The 21,415-nt window shown below is 36.9% G+C and overlaps 1 protein-coding gene across 4 annotated transcripts in view; it reads left to right on the top strand.

The window, feature by feature from the left end:
- The window catches only part of TBC1D5 (TBC1 domain family member 5), a 463,871-nt gene that overhangs the window by 245,360 nt on the left and 197,096 nt on the right, over positions 1–21,415 (top strand). For all 4 annotated transcript variants that reach the window (XM_090284379.1, XM_090284381.1, XM_090284378.1 and 1 more), the window contains 4 exons: positions 3,340–3,448; positions 4,951–5,040; positions 5,141–5,215; positions 6,316–6,383. In XM_090284379.1, the coding sequence (XP_090140505.1) occupies positions 3,340–3,448; positions 4,951–5,040; positions 5,141–5,215; positions 6,316–6,383 (342 nt within the window). The remainder of the gene's footprint in view (positions 1–3,339; positions 3,449–4,950; positions 5,041–5,140; positions 5,216–6,315; positions 6,384–21,415) is intronic.

Below are 21,415 nucleotides of genomic sequence, written 5' to 3'. Positions count from 1 at the left end.
TTAAGCATTTCAGTAGCATGTGATAGTGAGATTTTTATTATCACAGGTATTTTATTATATATATATACACATATATACACATATATATGTGTATATATATACAAATTTAACAACTGCCTTTCATTTTTTTGTTAATTAAATTGAAATTTTCACTACTGGCTCCTCAATACTTACTATTCTTTCCCCATTTTCTTCTCCCAAGTTCAGCAGTTCAACTCCCCTCGAAGAGCTAAACTTTTCAACATTTTGCCCTTGGGATCTGTTGAGCCTCTGACAGTTCAGTTCTTAGATGTAGGATTTCTGTGCCGATGGTGCTACCAGTTATTATTTTCTATACTGAGTTTTAATATTTAGGTATAAAACGATTTCTCCCTCCTCTGTACTACCAGAGTACTTTGTCTTAACCATGTTATCACTGGTTTGCACTTACATCTACTCTCTTAACTTTATGTCTTCTAAAAAATATCTGAGTCATAAGAACATAGTAGGTACTATATGTTTGTTACATATATTATGTATCACAGTTTATTAACAAAGCACTATTCCATAGAAGAGAAAGACAATTTGTATGTTATCTTGTGGGCTTTATGTTGCTCTGTTGTTAGAGCTCTTCATCAGTTTGAGATGTTATACCCTAATTGGAACTGTAAGTACCCATGAATAAATTTAAATGATTGTGAATCTCAGAGATAGTGTTGCCATTTCATATGCCTGAGTCTCCTCTTCTCTTTACCAACACTGTAATCAAGGCACAGGATCCTATTTCAGCTAACAAATGATTAGCCTTCATTACATAACTAGTGTGTAACTTGACCTTAGAAGGCTGCTTAACTTCACAAGATGGCAATGAGTCTGGCCACCAGCTGTGTCTGCTTTCACACTGCCTTTGAATAGAAGCTGATTTTGCCAGAGGCTGGGGAGCCATCGCCTCACACTTCCGTCTCTGATCTGCAATGTATCTGTGTTTTCAGGCCATAGAACTGCATCATCTCTCACGAATTCTGATTCCTCTTGGATTTAAAATACATTTGAAATCTGTGCTTTTCATTGACAGACCACAAGCTATGTAAACATATAGTTTCTGAGATGTATTCCTGTAATGTTCTATGTACTTATTGCTGATCTCGTCTTTGAGCATTACTAAAAACAAAACTTGAACAATAACAGGGGTAGATAATATATGTGAAATTGTTGGGAAATGGATAATGTATTTTAAATATTATAGATAATACAAACAAACCAAAGTGATTTTTAAAACCCTAAGATTTCAGTGAATATTTCTTTGAAGTTGGAGTGGCTAAGAACTACTTAAGCATGAAAACAATGGAAAGATCATCAAGACAAATTAATGTTAGATTTATATTACACACATATTAAAAAACGTCAGCATGTAGAAGAATCATGATGATTGGGTTAAAAACACATCCATATATATGGTAGGCAAAGGTGTGATGTCTTCAGTGTGTGAAAAACCCTTCTCTTGAACCAGTGGTAAGGCATAGTATAATAAAAGCATTATTATAATATTAACAGTAATATTGATTTTTTAGTGTTATGATATGCTGGGCACCCTTCTGAGGGCCTGTCATGTATTTCTATCCTCATAGTAATTATTGGACAGAGATGCTATTATTATTATTCCATTTCACAGATGATAAAACAGAGGCTCAGGGAGGTTAAGTAACTTGCGCATGCTTGCACAGCTAGTTAAGTAGTTAGTAAACCTTGTACTGTTTCTGAATGCATGGCTGTCTTTCTGACCCTAGAGTGTGATTCTGATGTCTGTTTTCTTAACCGCTATCCTATACTGCTTAACAAAGGCAAGAGTCAAGAAAGGAAGCTTTTTTTAAAAAAAAAAAAAAGAAGTAATAAAATGATTCAAAATCATGAAAAATTTTCAGTTTCATTAATGAGGCAAATGCAAATTAAAATAAAAATGAAATATTGTTTATCTTACACATAGAGGGATGAGAGTAGGAAGTGTCCATGGAGCGTGGTAGGAAGGTGTTTCTGGAGTGTGTGTCCCACTCAGCATACAGAGCCAGGAGGCCCTGCTGACAGTGCTTCGTGTGATCAGGAATCATGCCACAGGACTGAGGCTGGAAGTTGTCCTCCTTGGGGTGGCAGGGAATGTGCCATTGTCTTGGTAACTCTTCCCGAAACTGTGGAGAAGATGGCAGCTTGCTCCACAGCCTGAATTTTGAGCTTCAAGTGTACAATTGGTTACATTTCTGGGTCTGCGATAGCATAGTGTGCAAGGCTGTCCTTTCTCAAAATAAGTAGGGTCTGCTCAATGACAACTGCGTGCATATATGGAAAGATGATTGCGGTTTCAGAGGCTTTCCTTTTAGAAAATCTCTGAAGAGATTGCCGGGCTTTTTAACTTTGATTTAAAATTCTCAAAGCATACGTCTCTTGTAGCCTTATGATATCTGAAAGAAATTTAATAAAGCTGTACTCAGTTGCCTCAACTGTTGACAAATGATTCTTGATGTTTAGTTTGGTACAGAATGCCGGGAATATAAGTCTACTTCCTTTATTCAAACTCAGTAAATGGTTTGGGACAATTAATTTCCAATTGTTTCCCAGCAGAGCAGATTTACTTGTATATTAATGAGACACAGGTGTTAGGCCCCTGGTGTCTGTGTGCCTGGGAGGCACATTTCAGTTGTTTATCTCCTCAGCCATAGGTACTGCAAGGTACTCAAGCTTGCCTTTAACAGTTTTTGCAGTGAGGCTTCTTAATTTTTTGATTTCTTTTTCAAATTTGCCTGCACCTGTTAAAATTTTTAAACTGATCATGTAGAAAGAAGTTGCAGAGATTTTAATAGTAAATAGCACTAAAATTTAAAGAAAGTAGTCTTCTGTTGTATTTACCTGCCCAGACTGACATTAAAGAGAAATGGGTTCATTTAAACAGATATTTCATGTGTAGAGCCAATAAAATCAACAATATACTTTTTTATGTTGTGTATTTTTTGGAGCATGTATATCTTTGTCAATGGCTAAAGCAGTCATAAGCTTGTATTAATATTCATTTTTTGTCTTGTCTATTCACTGAACTGCACTACCATCATTTTAGAGGAAATGGAATAGCCTCCATAGACATTATGAATTTCAGTAGCTGGCATAATTATAGCGATCTACATATTCATTAAATCTACAGAAGAACTCTGTCCAAAAAGACAGCCATGCATTCAGAAACAGTGCACAACTAAATTTATACATTTTAAAAGTTGCATTTCTTAGACTTATTTAAAATTAATTTCCTGTAGCACTTCTCTCCAAGCAGCAGAATTTTAACAAAAGGATCCCAATGCTTTGGTTTCTTGCATATAGGAAAGAATGGGAAGAACTATTTGTAAACAACAATTACTTGGCAACAATAAGACAGAAGGGGATTAATGGGCAGCTGAGAAGCAGCAGGTTCCGCAGCATTTGCTGGAAGGTAAGAAGAAAATATTTATTTACAGTTTGTGGTTGCAGTATATCAACACATTACCTGATGCCCAGGAAGACTACCCATGCAGGGGATCACTGGATTTTCCAGGAGACCTCACTCTTGACGTTTTGGCCATCTTTGTTTAGCTTTCATAGGACATTTACTGATGAGGTTGAACCACCTCCGTTCTGAATAACTGGTGGTGGTAAAAGAGTCAATTGAAATAATTGTCTTTTCATCTCATTTGATGCTGCCGAATTCAAAGCACCACCTTTACGTTCCCCACAGGATTTGCTGAGCTCCCTGAAGCTGGGCTGGAGCAGAGGGGGATTAACTTTGAGGTTCCTATTATATCTAGTGCCATCATGTAGTCATCCTCCCTTTTTTCTTCATAAATAGCAGATGGGAAAGCATTTTTATGTCTCTTTTACTATAAACACAAAGTGTAGGGCAGCAAGAAGAAGTGGAAGGGAATTAGGTAAATCTCTTTCCAAGAGGAGGGTCCATTGGTTACCAAAACTAGTAATAATAATCTGCGATTATCTTTTTAATTGCTTGGAAATATTGTCCCTTTTTCTCTTAAAATGAATTAATTTAGGTTTATTCTCATTTCTAAAATGACTTCTATTGAAAGTTTCTTAGGGTAGATCTGCATGAATTGAGCAAGTAAAGACAGTAAGAAAAGATGAATTATCAGACAGTTTTAGATTTAATAATTTAAATTTAGTAATTAAAATACATTTTTCTTCTGTTAGATGCAGGCAGTAAAGGCAGGAGACCTGCTGATAGAATATTTGTATACAAATATTTGTGCCTCACCCCCTTGTTCTTTGTTATTTAACCTTTAGTATCCTTCATTTAATGAAAATAAATTCAGGTCCAGATTTATTTTAATGTTGTATTAAACTAAATTAAATCAGATTTGTCTTTTTAAGAATGCTTGTTATTTTCATAAGCAGATTGCTAGTTATAAATTAAATTTTCTGCTGTAAAAGGAATGACTTCACTTCTTAGGCTGTGTCCCTCAAATTGCTCTTCTCTGTCCTTTACCTGATTCATTTAAGACAAATCTTAACCTTGAAATTACTAATTGGACCTTATGCCTGGTAATGTCATCGTTTACCTCCAAACACAGTACTTCTCCATTTCACTAGCATAGCAATTCAGGACTGTAAAATCTGAATTATACTTGAACCTCAATGAATTTTTTGTTCATTTTTAATATAAATCTGGAGAGAAGGTTGATTCCATTTTGTGGTGTAGCTTTGGGGATCTTGGTTTTTTTTGTTGTTGTTGTTTGTTTGTTTTCTGCCTTTGTTTACATTTTGTATTGTCCAGATATATATATTTCTTACTTATCTTCAAATATAATTTATCAAGAATTATGATGGTGATAAGAATATGAAATACCAGGAATATGAATATCTCAATTTTCAGGTGATTCTGTTTGGCAGTTTCACGTTTACTTCTTATGATTTTTACAAAAGTTTTTTTTTCTCTCTTGACAGCTATTTCTTTGTGTTCTTCCTCAAGATAAAAGTCAGTGGATAAGTAAAAGTAAAGAATTAAGAGCATGGTATAGCAACATCAAAGAAATAGTGAGTTGCACTTTAGTTGATATAATTGTTTTCATATGTGTACTTTAAAGTTCAGTGGCCTCTGATCTTTGTGTGTTTTCTTTCTTTTCTTCTTTACCAGCACATCACAAACCCGAGGAAGGTCGTTGGCCAGCAAGACTTGATGATCAATAATCCCCTTTCACAGGATGAGGGGGTAAAATTCATCTTTAATATGTTTATCAGGCTGGTTATCAGTCACCACAAAAGAGCTATTTTTTTAACCCCATATAGTATCCCACCTAAAACCTGACAGAAATCACTTCATGCTCTATGCATGCTCTGTTGTAGGAAGTATAGGGCCTATTTCTGTGGAATGGCACCACAAAGAAGTCCCAGGGGGATCTGTAAGAACTAAGGGCAACATAGAAGAGCGTAAAGACGAGGACGGAACTGTTTTATCAAGGATTGAAGTACGGAGCAGGGAGGAAAGCATCTTTTTATGATAAAAATAAGGAATGGTTCACCTGGTAGCACTAACCCACGAGAAGAAAGGAAACTATTTGTAGTGAGTCCATGGAGAAGTTTTTAAAGATCAGGGAAAAGATTAGGCCCATCTTCGCTCATATTCTCATGAAGAAAATGAATAATTACTCCTTTACAGGTGTTGTACAACTTCTTTAATTACTACTGTAAATCCTAGTTCCTTGCTACCAAAAAAAAAAAAAAAAAAAAAAAAAATCCTGGTTAACATGTAAAATAAACATTTCTTTTTTTCTGATACATATAATTATTATAATATAGTCTGTGGTATAGCAGCATAAAATATTGTTAAGTAAACTTTAAAACTTTACTTAAATTCACATTTTGAAAAGTACATAAAAATCTATTTGATGAGAAGACCAAGCTTTGCAGAAAAACATTACATATCTTCCTTTGTGTATTGGAAATTCAGGTCAGGTTCATGTTCGACCAGTTGGGCTATGGCCCTGCTCTAATCCAAGCAGACCTTTTTGTTGTTGTAGGGGAAAGTAGCAGGTGTAGAACAGTAAAAGTATCATTCACTTTATATAGGAAACAGAAAAAAAAAGGAAAGATATACAGTATGATCACTGGAAAAATAAGTGTTAGAATAAGGATGTGTTTCTGAGAATAAACTAGATTTTAATAAACATTACTCCAGTTTCAGGTTTCCTATCTGCAATGTGAAATAACTCAGAGAAGGATAAGTTTTATCATTTAACTTATTAAATTGAGATTTTAAAAGTCAAGCAAAGGCATGAGATTATTTTAAATAGATTGTTCTCCTTATTTCAGAGTCTTTGGAACAAATTTTTCCAAGATAAAGAACTTCGATCAATGATTGAACAGGATGTCACAAGAACGTATGTAGAACTATTTATAAGTTACAATGAATAATTCAAATTAGTCTTACCTTTTTGTATTTTAACAAAATACAAAATTCATAGAGGAGCCTTATGTTAATAGCAAAGTTATTTTGGCCAAGTTTTAATAATAACTGTCATTTATATTCTTAAAATGTAGATTTCTCTTTGCCCTTTTCAAAATAAATTATTATATTTTAATGATGATACTCTTAAAACAATATTTAATCATTTTTTAATTCCAATAATTATTCAGAGTCATGCGCTATGATTAAGGTTATATTATGTATTCATAATATTGGTATTGGTAGAAGGGTTTAGCTCTTGCTTTATACCTTTGAATTCCTTTCTAGCCAAATTACTTTAAAAATGACAACTATTAATTTTACCCTCCTTATTTCTCTTCATCTTGAAGCCATTGAGGTTTGTGAACAACCTCTCAGTCTACTCAGTATTTACCATGTGAAAAAGTAGTTTCTTATTAAGAATATAGTCCATATCCATAACTTTTTGTACATTGATTTCATCTTTCTGGGGTGAGTAGTGAGAAGTACATGGGATTTGTGTAGGAAGAGCCTAAAGTAAGGTCTAGCAACATATACTATAATCTTGGGCAAATTGCTTTCAATGAATATCTTTTTCATTATACTTTTCTGTAAAATGGGGATGATAGTAATCACCTCACAGTGTTTTTATAGATGAATGAGTATATGTTGTAATAGTTGTAAATGAGATACATTTATACTTTAATTTGTAAACAATCACATACAAGTTAGCAAATTTGATTTAATCATTGGGGTGTAGGACGAGCCAGGTATATGCAGAGTCATGAGTATCTCTGGTGCCTTCTTCTGAATCCTTATGTAGCTTTGCCTGTCTACCTACTTTTAGTTCAACTCCTGCTAGATCTATTCCAGTGTCAAGGCCTCTGGCTCTCTGGTATTCCTCTCTTTCCAGATCCAAGCACAGATAATCAGATTACATGGTTGTTCTACATATTTAACATATATATGAAATTTGTTTAGAATGAAAATCAGAGGGTTCATGAGTTCTTAGGAAGCTGGCAATAGTAGTGGTTTGGGGGTGGAAGGTATGGAGTCATTTTGATGAGCACGAGTTGTCCAGGTACCAGGAGTAGCCAGTTATAGGGAAGCTACTCTCAGAGATGTGGGGCAGTAGTGCTTGATGTCTCAGAAAGTAGAAGGCCATTGTGTTGGTGCACAAGAGGCACTCAGTTAATACTTGATGAATAAAACAAAAAGAATAAATTTCCTCATCAGTCATTGAAGACACTAGGTAATCAATGGCAGTAAAACAAGCCTCTAAAAACAAAATGCAAGGTATATATTGCTAACCAAGCAGTAAAGGTATACTTTTTTAAAAATGCGGGACAGTTATCTTGGAAAACTTGACAACTTCAGTTTGAAGTGGCTGATAAGGATGGTAATCAATCTCTCCACTGTTACTAGATGGAAATGGAGGAACCATGTCACTGGGGCAGAGGTACACACTCAGAGGCCACATGGGCCAGATTGGTCAAGAGAAATAGCAAAGAAGAGTAAGGGAAAATAAAACTTGGATAGCCAAACCAAGGAGGAAGTGGCACTGGAAGCCTATTCATCATTTTGGTTACTTAGCTCAAACATTTTTTCTTTGCTGTGTTAGAAAGTGTTATTTTTGGAAAGCTGTATTCTTGTAACTACTTGGTTTCATATTTTCTGTGAATTTTTCTTATAAAATGTATATGTGTTATATATCACATATATGGCTAATTCTTTTCCTTATAGTTTATTTCCACTGGTACATTTTAATTAAGTTAGCAAACCCGAGATTCAGAGAAGACAGCCAGGAATCCCTGTAGTTCATAGCATAGGAGGGGGAGGTTGCATACCTTCTCTCCCAGAGGCTCTCCTATGGTTCTCTCCACATTTAGAGTAAGTTTCCTTGTCATCTCTCTATATATTTTGTGGCAAGTAATTTAGTTTGTAGGGTAAGACTGTCATTCTTATTTTAAAGCCACCAAATTGCCTAATCATAAAAGCTGAATAGCTTGAATAATTTTACTACTTTAGGTAATACAGTCTCTTTATAAGGCACTATGTGATATAAAATCCATGGTTTTCAATCTAATCTGTAAGGCAGCTCATGATGCAATAGGAGAAGAAAGGAAATACAGCTCAATGAATGTTACATGGTGTCTATTTATTGATTTTCTACTCTGTTCCAGGCTGATCCTTTGCATTGTGGGGACAGAGTGGTGCATAAGACAGACAAGGTCCTGCTACCACAGGATGTACATTTTAGTGTAGAGGGGTAGGAGGTGACATAAGAGGCATGTATAAAGAGAGTAATTGTAGAGGGTGGTAATTGCTGTGAAGAAATAAAGACGGGTAATAGAATAGCTCGAGGGGATGACTACTTTAGGAGCAGTGATCAGAAAGGCATCTCTTGAGATGACATTTGAGGTGAGATGTGAGAAAAACTTATAGCCAGTCATGTGAAGATCTAGGGGAAGAACATTCCAGGCAGAGGAAACAGCTGGTGCAAAGTCCCTCAGTTAAAATACACATAAGTATTTAGAGGAACAAAGGGATGGCAGGTATGGCTGGAAGAAAGTGATTTAAGTAGGGAAATTGAGAGGAGGTCAAATGCTAGACAATCAGTCCTTTAGATCTTAGTAAGGAGTTTAAATTTTATTCCAATTGCAATGGGAAGCCATTAGAGTATAGTGAGCAGGGATATAATATCTAAAAAGATAATTATGGCTGTTCTGATAGTGGGCTGAAGGTGAAGTAGGAATGAATCTTCTGCAATATTCTAAATTGAGTAATGTTAGTGACAGACTAAAGGTTAAGAATAAATAGGTTGAGGATATACATTTTATATTTTTTAATACAAATTAAATACATAGTTTTCTCACATCAGCTCTGTTCCATTTGTACTGCTCTGTTTCAGGTTCTTTTTACCTCCTACCTTGAGTCTCTTGTTTAATTTTTCCCTTGGGTCTATTACCTGTCTCTCCTAGTACTCTCCATGTGTAACAGAGCCCTATTTCCTCAAAGCACTCTCTGTGGTCTGTAGAAGAATGGACTTGCTTCTTAACACACACAGGTCCCTTTTAGGGTTTCCATTTATCTTTCTCTTATTGATTTCTAGTATAATTCCATTGTGGTTAGAGAGCAGACATTGTATGATCTCTATTCTGTCAGATATGTTAAGGTGTGTTTTATGGTCCAGAATGTGGTCTATCTTGTGACTATTCCATGTAAAGTTGAAAAGAATGTGCATTCTGTTGTTTGATGAAGTAGTGTATAGACGTCAATTATAACCAGTTGACTGATGATGTTGTTGAGTTTATATATGTCCTCTCCGATTTTCTGCCTGCCAGATTTGTTTAGTTCTAACTGTGGGGTGTTGTAATTTTAGTAGTCTTTTCCTTATGTAGTTTGATGCTCTTTGAGTAGGCTTACACATAATAAGGACTGTTGTGTCTTCTTGGAGAATATACCCTTTATTATTATTTATTATTATTATTTAATATCCTTTAAAAAAAATCTTTTCATTGGTGTTACCATTGTCTGTTTTTCTTCATTCACATACTTCTAATGTACAATACATGAGTCTTTATATTCAGATGGGTTTCTTGTAGGCAACGTATAGTTGGGTCTTGTTTGTTTTTTGTGTGTGTGATTACAATCTCTGTCTTTTAAATGGTGCATTTAGACCATGATATTCAAAGTCGTTGTAGATGTACCTGGATTATTAACTATTATACTTGTTATTGTTTTATATTTGTTACTCTTGTTCTTTCAGTTTTTTTTTTTGTTTTTCAATTACAGTTGTCCCATTTTCCCCCATTGCTTCCCATCTACCCAGCCCACCCCTTCTCCCACAGTCATCCCCCACCCCGTTGTCCATGTCCATGGGTCATTTATACAGGTTCTTTGACTAGACCCTTCCCTTACTTATCCCCCTTCTCTCCCTCCCCCCTCCCCCCTGATAACTGTTATTCTGTTCCTTGTTCTATTTTGTTCATTTGTTTGTGGTGTTCATTAATCTCCTGTATCAGGTGATATCATATGGTATTTTTCTTTCATTGCCTGGCTTACTTCACTAAGCATAATTCTCTCTAGTTCCATCCATGGTGTTGCAAATGGTAGAAGTTCCTTCTTTCTTTCTGCCGCATAGTATTCCATTGTGTAAATGTACCACCGTTTTTATACCACTCATCTACAGATGGGCACTTAGGCTGTTTCTAGCACTTGACTATTGGAAACAGTGCTGCAATGAACATAGGGGTACATAAGTTCTTTTGAATTGGGGTTTCAGGACTCTTCGGGTATAATCCTAGTAGTGGAATCGCTGATTCAAAAGGCAGTTCCATTTTTAGTTTTTTGAGGAAATTCCATACTGTTCTCCATAGTGGCTGCACTAGTCTGCATTCCCACCAACAGTGCAGTAGGGTTCCCGTTTCTCCACATCCTCGCCAGCACTTGTTGTTTCTTGATTTGTTGATGGCCATTCTGACTGGTGTGAAGTGGTTTCTCATTGTGGGTTTTATTTGCATCTCTCTGATGGTTAGTGATGTTGAGCATTCTTTCATGTGTCTATGGATCCTCTGTGTATCCTCCTTGGAGAAGTGTTTGTTCAGGCCTTTTGCCCATTTTTTTAATTGGGCTGTCTGTCTTCTTGGTGTTGAGATGTGTAAGTTCTTTACATATTTTGGAGATCAATCCCTTGTCTGAGGTATCATTAGCAAATATATTTTCCCATATGGTTGGTTTCCTTTTCATCTTGCTGATGTTTTCTTTTTCTGAGCAGAAACTCTTTAATTTGATGTAGTCCCATTTGTTTATTCTTTCCTTTATTTCCCTTACCTTAGGAGATATATCAGTGAAAATATTGCTACATGGGATATCTGAAATTTTCTTGCCTATGTTTTCCTCTAGGACTTTTATGGTATCACAGCTTACATTTAAGTCTTTGATCCATCTTGAGTTTATTCTCATGTGTGGTGTAAGTTGGTGGTCTAGTTTCATTTTTTTGCAGGTCCCTATCCAGTTCTCCCAGCACCATTTGTTGAAGAGGCTCATCTCACTCCTTTTTATGCTCCTTACCCCTTTGTCAAATATTAGGTGACCATATAGTCCTGGGTTTATTTCTGGGCTCTCTGTTCTGTTCTATTGATCTATATGTCTGTTCTTACGCCAGTACCAGACTGTTTTGATCCTGTTCCAGTTTTTGTCTTCTATTCTTTTTCTGTCTTTCATTGTATTAATTGAGCATTTTATTTTATTTTATCTTTTCTTAACATACAGGTTGTATTTCTATTTTTACTTTGTTAGTGGTTGCCCTAGAATTTGTAATACACTTTTCAACTAATCCAAGTCCACTTTCAAAAAACCATACCACTTCACAAATAGTGTGTGTACCTCATATAACAAAATAATCCCAATTCCTCCTTCCTGTCTCTATCATTTCTGTCAATTTTTCACTGATATATAAGCATACATAAGCATATATATATATATATATATATATATACACATCCATATGTATGTGTATATACACACTTATGCTACATAGTTGAATACATTGTTGGTATTATTATTTTGATCAAATTACATTATATTAATTAAAAATTAGAAAAATAAAAGTTTTTATTTTACCTTTACTTATACATTCCTTCTTATGCTCTTCCTTTATGTAGATCTGAACTTCTGACATGTGTTATTTTTCTTTTCACTTAAGAACTTTAAAAATAATTTCTTGTCATGTAGGTCTACTGGTAACAAGTTCTCTATTTTTGTTTTTTTGAAACTATTTTTATTTCTCCTTTTTGGAAGATAATTTCACAGGTGCAGAATTCTAGACTGGTTTTTCTTTTCTACACATTTTAAATATTTAAATCCATATCCTTCTTGTTTGCATTGTTTCTGAGAAGTTGAATGTCATTCTTATCTTTGTTCTGATATAGGTAAGAGTATTTTCTTCTTTAATGACTTCTTTGATTTTTGGGGGGGCACGGAAGAGGGGGGAGTTTGAAAGTGGTATGCCTGGGTGTAGTTCTTTTGGCCTTTATCCAGCTTGGTGTTCTCTGAGTTTCCTGGATCTGTGGTTTGGGACTTTTTGAAATTTCTCAGCCATTATTGTTTCAAATATTTATTCTGTGCCTTTATATCTTTCTCCTCCTTTTGATATGCCCATTATATGTATATTACACCTGTTACAGTTGTCCCACAGTCCTTAGATCTTGTTTTATTTTTTTTTCAGTCATTGTTCTCTTTGCTTTTTAGTGTTCAAGGACTCAATACATTCTCTAGCTGAGAAACTTTCCTTACCAAGGTTCAGTATGCTAAGAAGTCCATCAAAAGCATTCTTTATTTGTTACAGTGTTTTTAATCTAGCATTTCTTTTTTGCTTCTTTCTTAGGATTTGCATCTCTCTGCTTATATTGCCCATCTGTTTTTACATGCTCTTTCTCTATATATGCTATAGAGCCCTTAACATAGTTGTAGCCAAGTAACAAGTGGGGTCCCACTGGCTGCCACCCATAGGCAATAAATCTAGAGACGGAGTCTGGTGGAAAGGAAAATGGGATAGATGATAGATAGATAGATAGATAGATAGATAGATAGATAGATAGATAGATAGATAGTAGATAGATGGTAGATAGATAGATAGTAGATAAATAGATAGATGGTAGATAGACAGTAGGTAGATAGTTGGTAGATAGATAGATAGTAGATAGATAGTAGATAGGTAGATAGATCGATCGATAGATAGATAGATAGATAGATAGATAGATAGATAGATAGATAGATGGTACATAGATGGTACATAGATAGATAGTAGGTAGGTGGATGGGTAGATAGATAGGTAGATAAATAGACAGATAGACAGACAGATATTCTTGGTGCCCAACCCCGCTCCCGTCACCGGAGGAGCGAGCAAGCTGCTGGCGGGTGGCTGCTGCAGCAGTTTCCAGTGACTTCGCATTTGGGGAATGGGCGCGAGGCTTGTCACCCTTAATCTCCTCTCCCACCCTGCCACCCTCGTCTTACCAGCCCTGCTTGTAGTACCTGCAGGGCTCTGGGTCAGGGTGGAAGCGCTCAGGTAGACACGCGGGGCCTGACCCTCCCTGGCTGCGCTGGGGCTGTAGCCAACTGGCATGCACTGAGATGGGCCGGGGACCCACAGCAGCCACCACGTCTTCCCACCGGGTGAGGGGCACGTGACTTGTCGAATGGAGCCTCTCTGAATCCACCAGCGAGCCTGCTGCCCTAACCTCCCACCTACCCTCCTACCCAAAGCCTGTGGGTCCCCTGTCAGGCAGGCCCTGAAGCGCTATGGCAGGGGGCACTTGGAATTCCTCTGGCTGGGTCTCTGGCTCAGGAAAACTCAGCCTCCAGCCACGGACCCACCCGCCAGGGGGTGGGGTGGGTGAAAGCGCTGTTTGCACACACTCCACCTTTTAAAGACCCCCCGCCCCCATAATCTGCAGTGCCATGGAAGCGGATGGGGAGATCTGTCCTTCCCATCCAATCACCTTCCTGGTTTCTGGCGCCAACATTGCTTGCCTTTTTTGTGTTATGTGCACCATGGTCCCGGTTGCCAGAGCGACACAGGAACTCACCTCTTGGCACTTCGCCACCCCTCCCCATTTCTTGGGAAGAAACCCCCCTATTACATAGTTACCATAATTTTTAAAATTCTTGAACTCCTAGTTCTCACATATCTGCCTTGTCTAGTTCTGATGCTTGTTTGGTCTCTTCAAATTGGGCTTTTTGCCTTTTGGTATGTCTCGAAATTTTTTGATAGCCATGCATAATGTATAGGTAGAAGGAACTGCTGTAAGTAGGCCTTTAGTAACATGGTGATAAAATGAAGGGGAGGGGAAGTGTTCTGTAGTCCTGTGATTGAGTCTCAGTCTTCTAGTGAGCCTCTGCCTCTGGACTGGGACCTTCACAGGTGCTTCTCTGTCTCAACAACATCCCCACCCCTCGCTTAGAGGGGACACGATGGCTAGAGTGGGCAGCAGTTGGGTGTTTCTCTTTTCCCTCCAGTTAGTTAGGCTCTGATAACACCCCAGCAGGTTAGTCTCTGGTTAACTAGTTTTCTCTGAGGGCGGGTCTTGTTAAGAAGAACACAGTGCTGTGTTCACAGGGCTCTTTTTCCCATCCCTGTGACGGAAACTGAGGGGGTTTTCTCTGATATTTCTGTTGGAAACTGGTCAGTCTCCCAGTTGTAAATCTCACAATACTGTGAGGCCTCTCTCTGATTAAATCCCTGGAGTTTTTAACTGGCAGAGCTCTTTACACTGAGCTCCCTGTTTTCCTGCCCTGCACTGGTTCCCAATTGTGAGTTTCCCTAATAAACTGTGACTCCCTGTGTCTGCCTGTCTCTCCAGTCTTGGGAACAGTACTTTGCTGTATGTCTTCTGCTTTCTTATGCATCTAAGAAGAGTTACTGATTTTCAATTGCTCAGCTTTTTACTTGTTGGAATGGAGAAGCAAAGTCTAGACTCCTCATGTACAGAACAAGAAACCTGAAGTCCCTCCACAGTTCCCTTTCAGACCAGTGCTATGGCATTATTCCCTGAGCAGGCTTTGTGCTTTCCATTTTCCACGTTTTGCATTACCTGGCCTTGGAAATGCTACTAACGCCCACTCCTCCCTGCTGGATTCCTGACAAGTCATCCTTCAAAGCCTGAGTTCATTCACCAGTCTGTTAATGGAGCATTTTCCATTCTTTACAATTGGAAATAATTTGTGCCTACTGTATGTTCTAGGAGAATTTTCTTAATAACTTTTTTTCTTATTGAATTTGTTGGGGTGACACTGCTTAACAAGATTATATAGGTTTCAAGTGCACAATTATACGACACATCATCTGTACACTGTATTGTGTGTCCACCACCCCAAGTCAAGTCTCCATCCATCACAATTTATTCCACCTACACCCCCCTCCACCTCCCCTCCCCCCTACCTCTCAATAACTTTTTGATTATATTACTTAATTTTGTTTGGTCTTTTATGTATTTAGACCTGGCAATGTATTCATATATTTATATCAATCTCTTCCTGGTGCCAGGCACTGGAGATGGCAAGATAAATATGACATGGACCCTTAAGAAACTCAACATCTAATAGAGAAAGCAGTTAAAAAAGTTATAGTCCAAGATAACTGGAGCTATAATAGAAACAGTATGTACAAGAGCTCTGGTGTTAGCTCAGCTCTCATCTTTGAAACCTAACAGAAAGCCCCTATAGGACATGGACCTAATTTTGTTTCATCGCACTGTTTAGAGTCAAGTTGATGTTTAAGAAATGCTCATCTTATCACTTATGATCAGTTGTTCTATTTTAGTAATAGCAATCTTTAACCTTTTCAGTCTTCAGAGATACAAGCACACTTGAAAAAAAGACTATTATCAGCCTTCTAGCCTTAGTTTAAACAAGATAATTTCATCTCATGAGCTGCTTTGTTGCCACTATTATTTAATTTATTTGATCTGACTATGTCACTGTATTAAATATTATCTCCTCTTTCAACTAATTTTAATATTCTTTTATTCTACTAACTCATTTTTGCCTCAAAGGGTTTTGTATTCATTTCAATTAATTGTTCTTTATCTCAGGCTAATGAGGTTGTTACTATTCTCATTTTTATTACTGAAAAAACTGATAATCAAAAGGTAAATTAAGGAGTTCCATTTTGCAGCATTTCTAATTCAGAACTTGAGTAGTCCATTTCAAACCAATTTTTTCATGCTTCAAAGGCTGTGATATTAAATGAAATTCAGTATTATTTAAGATGATAGGAAGCATTGGATTCAGTATAAAATATCATTTCCATATTAGATGCCAAAGAATTCTTTCATTTGGTCTGTTAAGGTCTAGTCTAAAAATATACTTATAGTATTTATAACATCATTTGCAAATTAACATATTTATAAGCTATTGCCAAATAGTATCATCTCTTCAGATGTGTTCCCCCTCTCCAGACTTCCATTTAATGAATAAAATTCTTTAACTTACTTTTATCATTGTAACTTTCACTATATTTAAATGTTTATCTGATTGCCTATTAAATTTGTTAGTCTTAATCTTCAATTTTTTTTTTTTTTCTGGTTATTGTAGGGTTATTGCAGCTAGCACTTCAGGCAGCTAGCTCATTCATTAGTTAATTACATTCTTTCCTATTCAAATCTCCATGATATGGTTAGATCTGTAAAGATCCAACTTTCTCAAATTAGTTCTTCCTTTTGTTTATAGTTTACATATGGGCCAAGCTTCTGACATAATTTATTTAAGCAAACTTTGTCTCCTCGGTTATTTTTAGCTCTTTATTTGATACTTTGTAGACTCACTAATAATTGCTGAAATTCTCTTTAAAACTATAGGTATATGCTGTCCTATTTGATACCCACCAGGTTCTTGTTGCTATTTAAATTTAAATTAATTAAGATGAAAAATTTTAAGTGAAGTCTTCATTCGTAGTAGCCATATTTCAAGTGCTAATGGCTATTGTATGGGACAGCGTAGATATAGAACATTTATATTAAAGAAAGTTCTGTTGGCCAGCACTGTAGATAAAATTCATTGTTGTTATATTTTTATATAGTGTATGATATGAATGTCTGCATTTTATTTTTCGATAGTGAACTTTTAGATATGGCTTATGCTAAGTATTTATTTTTATTTCCTTTCTCTGCCCTTAAGAAATGTTCATAATTTTTTATAGTATACTAGTATTAAAATAAGACTGCTTTGAAATTTTTTTCTACATTAATGACATGCAAAAGTGATTTTACAAAGTTAACTTGTTTTTTGTTTGTTTGTTTAAAGTCCATCTTCTCCACAGTTTCTGTGTTGGGAGAAACACTGTCAGAACTTTGTAAAGTATGACTTGATTGTCACACATTATAAATTTAAGAGTCCTAAATGTTGGTATCTTTTATATAGTTTCCTCCAAGCCTATTTTTTTACTTAAATAAAAAAGAAATTCCTCAGGGAAGAAAGATTTTACAAGCAATTCCAGAGCAGAATTGATTTTGGTGTGTGTTAATGCAGACAATCTGCCCAGTGTTAAAATGTTAGAGAGAAAAAAACACACAAGCTGCCATATTCATGTGATCACACCAAAATAGCAGCTTGTATTTATATTTTCAGTCTCCTCGAGGTGGACTGCAGGCACACATGAATGAGTGGATGTACTTGGTGTTGTGTTGTGATTTTATTTAATGCAGGCAAAGTACATGCTTCTGCATGCACGACCAGCCCTCACATATGCACTGGTTCACAGCCGAGGAAGTGAAAACTACAACACAAGCCGCTCTCTCAGAGTTGTCAGCAACCTGTGTGTATGTTTCTAAAATATTAAAGGAGGGGGGGCAGATTTTTCAGGATTATAAGAAACAATTCTTCTGTCAAATGGCCTGTAGCCCTTCCTCATTTGACAGCAGTTAAGGTAAAAACAAAATATTTGATTATTATGGTTGCATGTATTTATTTAGAAATATGTATTTCCCTGTACTGCTCCTGTTTTTTATGTGGATTTTCCCATTTCTGTTCCATTTAAGCATGCAAATTCTCACCACACATTCATTCCAACATATGGATTATTTAAATTTTTTGAAATATTTTTTAGTATTTGAGTGAAAAGTGAGGTGAAGTTGCTGCAGACGATGCATTTGTAGTGCTTTGATTAGCATCCTGATGTTCCTAATCTTCAGAACTTAGGAGCAGTAGTATGTATAGCTGCTGACCAAAAGAGGATTTGCTCTTGAGATCCCCTGCTTTAGATTAAGCCGTACTTTTGTAGCACTGCCTATGGTTGTGGGCTCGCATGTTGTTTATGAGAATGTAAAGTGTGGTGGGTGGTAAAGTGATACCCCATCCTGAAATATCCCTAATAGGCATAGCCAGTCCAATGGTGTAATAGTCTTCTCAAAACTTCAGTGCAGAGTTGGAACTGAAACGACGTCGGTACTCAAGGATAAATGAGCCTTGCACTTAAAATACATACATACATATGTGTATATTTCCTTAATGTTTCACCTTTATGGTAAGAGTAGAAAGTGGGGTGTGTTTTTTCTTTTTTGAGCAGCGAGAGTCCATGGGAGAAGGGGCTTGCTGTGTAACTCAGGGCACTGGAGAACTAGAAAGAATATTTGATGAAAGCCTCTACTTACATGATGACAGATGCCACCTCCTGAAACTCCAGCCCCACCTCCCCTTTCTCCTGATGTACTATTTGGTATTTCCTGTTATCCTAACTCTTCTGCTTCATCTTCATCTTCTAACCTGTATGTTGATTTCAGACTTTTGGATATTTAGACTTTTGGATATTTTTTGCAGTCCTCTTGGTCTGGATGCTAACCCTTGTCGATCACAACAGATTCCTACTCTCTTTTCTTTGCCTTTTTAAAATCAGTGCTCACCACCAGTTTTTAGCCTCTGAAAGCTATCTGTTTCTTTTGTCTTTATTAACTACAGAAACAAAGACAGCAGAGCTCTGCTCTGGCCTTTTCTATGTTTTGCCTCCCTGCCTCTAGTCCCTGAGTCCATAGATTTAATTTTCATTTTTCATTGGTTTATATGTTTGTAAGATTGTCTGTTTATTTAGTCATTGAACAAATACACTTCAGAAATTACTGTATACCAGCTACTGTTCTGTAAGTTAAGGATCCTCATGAAGAACTTGTGTCTCTTCTTTTATAAATCATAGACATTTTATTTTAATTATCTTCCTTTAGTAATATCTGTAAAGTTTCTATTTTCTCTCCTAGCTTTTCTTGAGTACTTAGTTCTTATGTTTTGTATCTTCATCTTCCTTAGTACCTGGCACCCATATTGGGATTTTCTGTTGCTGGTAGTCATCTAGTAAATCCTTTAAATTTGCAAATGTGGAAAGTTAATGTTCAGAAAGAATATGATGGGAAAATATAACTTGCTAATGTCCAGAATAGAAATAACACCCCAGACTCCAGGTCTAGCACTACTCTAGATATTTCATGTCAATTTTGTTTCCCTTGATTTAACACTTTTTCAATCCAAGAAATATTTTATCAAATATCTTCTGTATCCAAAGCACTCTGCGAACACATATAGAAGATGGAAACATGAGTGACTTATCTCAAATATTATTCAGAAGGAGGTAGAGATCAAATATTAAATAAATACTGTTTCTGCCTTCTGGGCTCATCATATACTCTAATGCAGAGTTTCTCAACCTTGAGATTATTGACATTTTGGACCAATTAATTCTTTGCTGTTGAGAGGCTGTTGTGTGCGATGTAGGATGTTTGGTAGCATCCCTGACCTCTGACTGCTAAAGGTTTTGTGGGGCATGCTTTTGAAATCTTTTCTGGGCTTCAAGGCATCTTGTCAGACAGAAAGGTTCTCTGAGGCATTGCTTTACAGCTTTCTGAGATCTTGACAAAGGATTTTACATTTGGTTTCATTTTTAGACCTTATTTTTTCTGATTGTGGCTTAGATTTGATCTTTGCCCAGAAGCATTTTCTTAATGTTAGCATCATTTGCTGATTAGAGCAGCTGAAAATGAGAAAAGGTTTTATTTCATACCCAGCAAATCCTCGTGTCTCTTTCTAAGGACTCACGCTCAGGAGATTGTGGGGTGGCAAAATGATTTCTTCATGTAGAAGGCTGCCCCTGGGTCCCCTCTCCATCTGTCCCACCATGGAAAATAAGGGCCAGAAATAGAGTCAGTGTCCAGAGATCCTGTGCCATATTAAAGCTCATCTGAGTCCAGCATCTGGCTAGTTTAGCTTGTGTTCCCGGCTGTAATCCCTTGCTGTGCTGAGGTATTCAGGATCCCACCTGGAGCTGCATGTGGGATCTCACAATTATCTGCTACATGGCTGCTAAGGCCACATGACTATGGAAAGAGAAAGCTTGAGTGCATGGGTGAGTGTATTACCAGGGGGGTGAGAGAGAGAGAAAGAGAGAGAGAGAGAGAGAGAGAGAGAGAGAGAGAGAGAGAGAGAGAGAGAGAGAGAGAGAGAGAGAGAGAGAGAGAGAGAGAGAGAGCTATTTGTTCCCCTGGGATTATATTAGCTTGGATTTTTCAAAAGAACCAATCAATTTCCCATGTTTTCATGGGCTTTTGATAGGTTCACACTCCCTAGCCCTCCATGGTCAAGCACCTCTCCTGTGCCCCTCAACAATCTGGTACTAGAGGGGGGAAGGGAAAAGTGTTAATCCCTTGGTGGAGTGATGTTGTAGTCCCCTGGGGTGTGAAGCTGTAGCTTCCAAGCAAACAGGCTTATGCTCCCTGATTTATTAAGCTCAATATCTGTTTCCCTTTGCTCTCTTTTCTTTATTAATAATTAGTTAACTACTGATGGTAACCCTAGCACCTTTATGTTGACCAGTTCTTCCTTTTGTATTGTTGAAGGCAGCACCTTCAACACTCTGATTGGATTGCTCCTTAGTTACATTGCCCAGTTTATTAGAGACATTTTCTATTTTCCATGTAAGTAATGGCTGCCATGGTGCAACCACACAATAAGGAATTTTTTTTTTCTGTGTTTCCCCTACTTTCTGGTCTGCATCTGTCTTTTGCTAACAGTCCCATTCACACCATTTAGTCTTTCATTGATGCTTTATGCAAGGGCCTTCTAGCTTCTATTCAGTCCCGTAGAAAAATCTACTGCGTATCTTAGGGTTTTTTAGCAACACCCCAATTTCAGGTATCGAAAACTATCTTAGTTATCTATTGCTACTATAATACATCAACCAAAATTTAGTGACTTAAAACAATGGTTATTTATTTTATGGTTGCTGTATATCAGGAGTTTGGAAGCAGCTTAGCTGGAAGCTTCTGGCTTGGGAGTTGTAATAGATGGCAGTCAGCTGCCACCTGCAGCTGGATCCTCTGAAGGCTTGACAAGGGCTGGAAGACCAATATGGGTTCCTTTCTCCAGAGGATGCATCCCCCAAGAGCAAGCAATCCAAGAAAGAAGGGATGTGTGTTGGAAAAAGTTGCAGATGTATTTTTATAATCA

This window comes from Furipterus horrens, unplaced genomic scaffold (genome assembly GCF_987537825.1).
Source record: "Furipterus horrens unplaced genomic scaffold, mFurHor1.1.pri manual_scaffold_7, whole genome shotgun sequence".
NCBI lineage: Eukaryota > Metazoa > Chordata > Mammalia > Chiroptera > Furipteridae > Furipterus > Furipterus horrens.
This window is presented reverse-complemented; position numbering and strand designations above follow the sequence as displayed.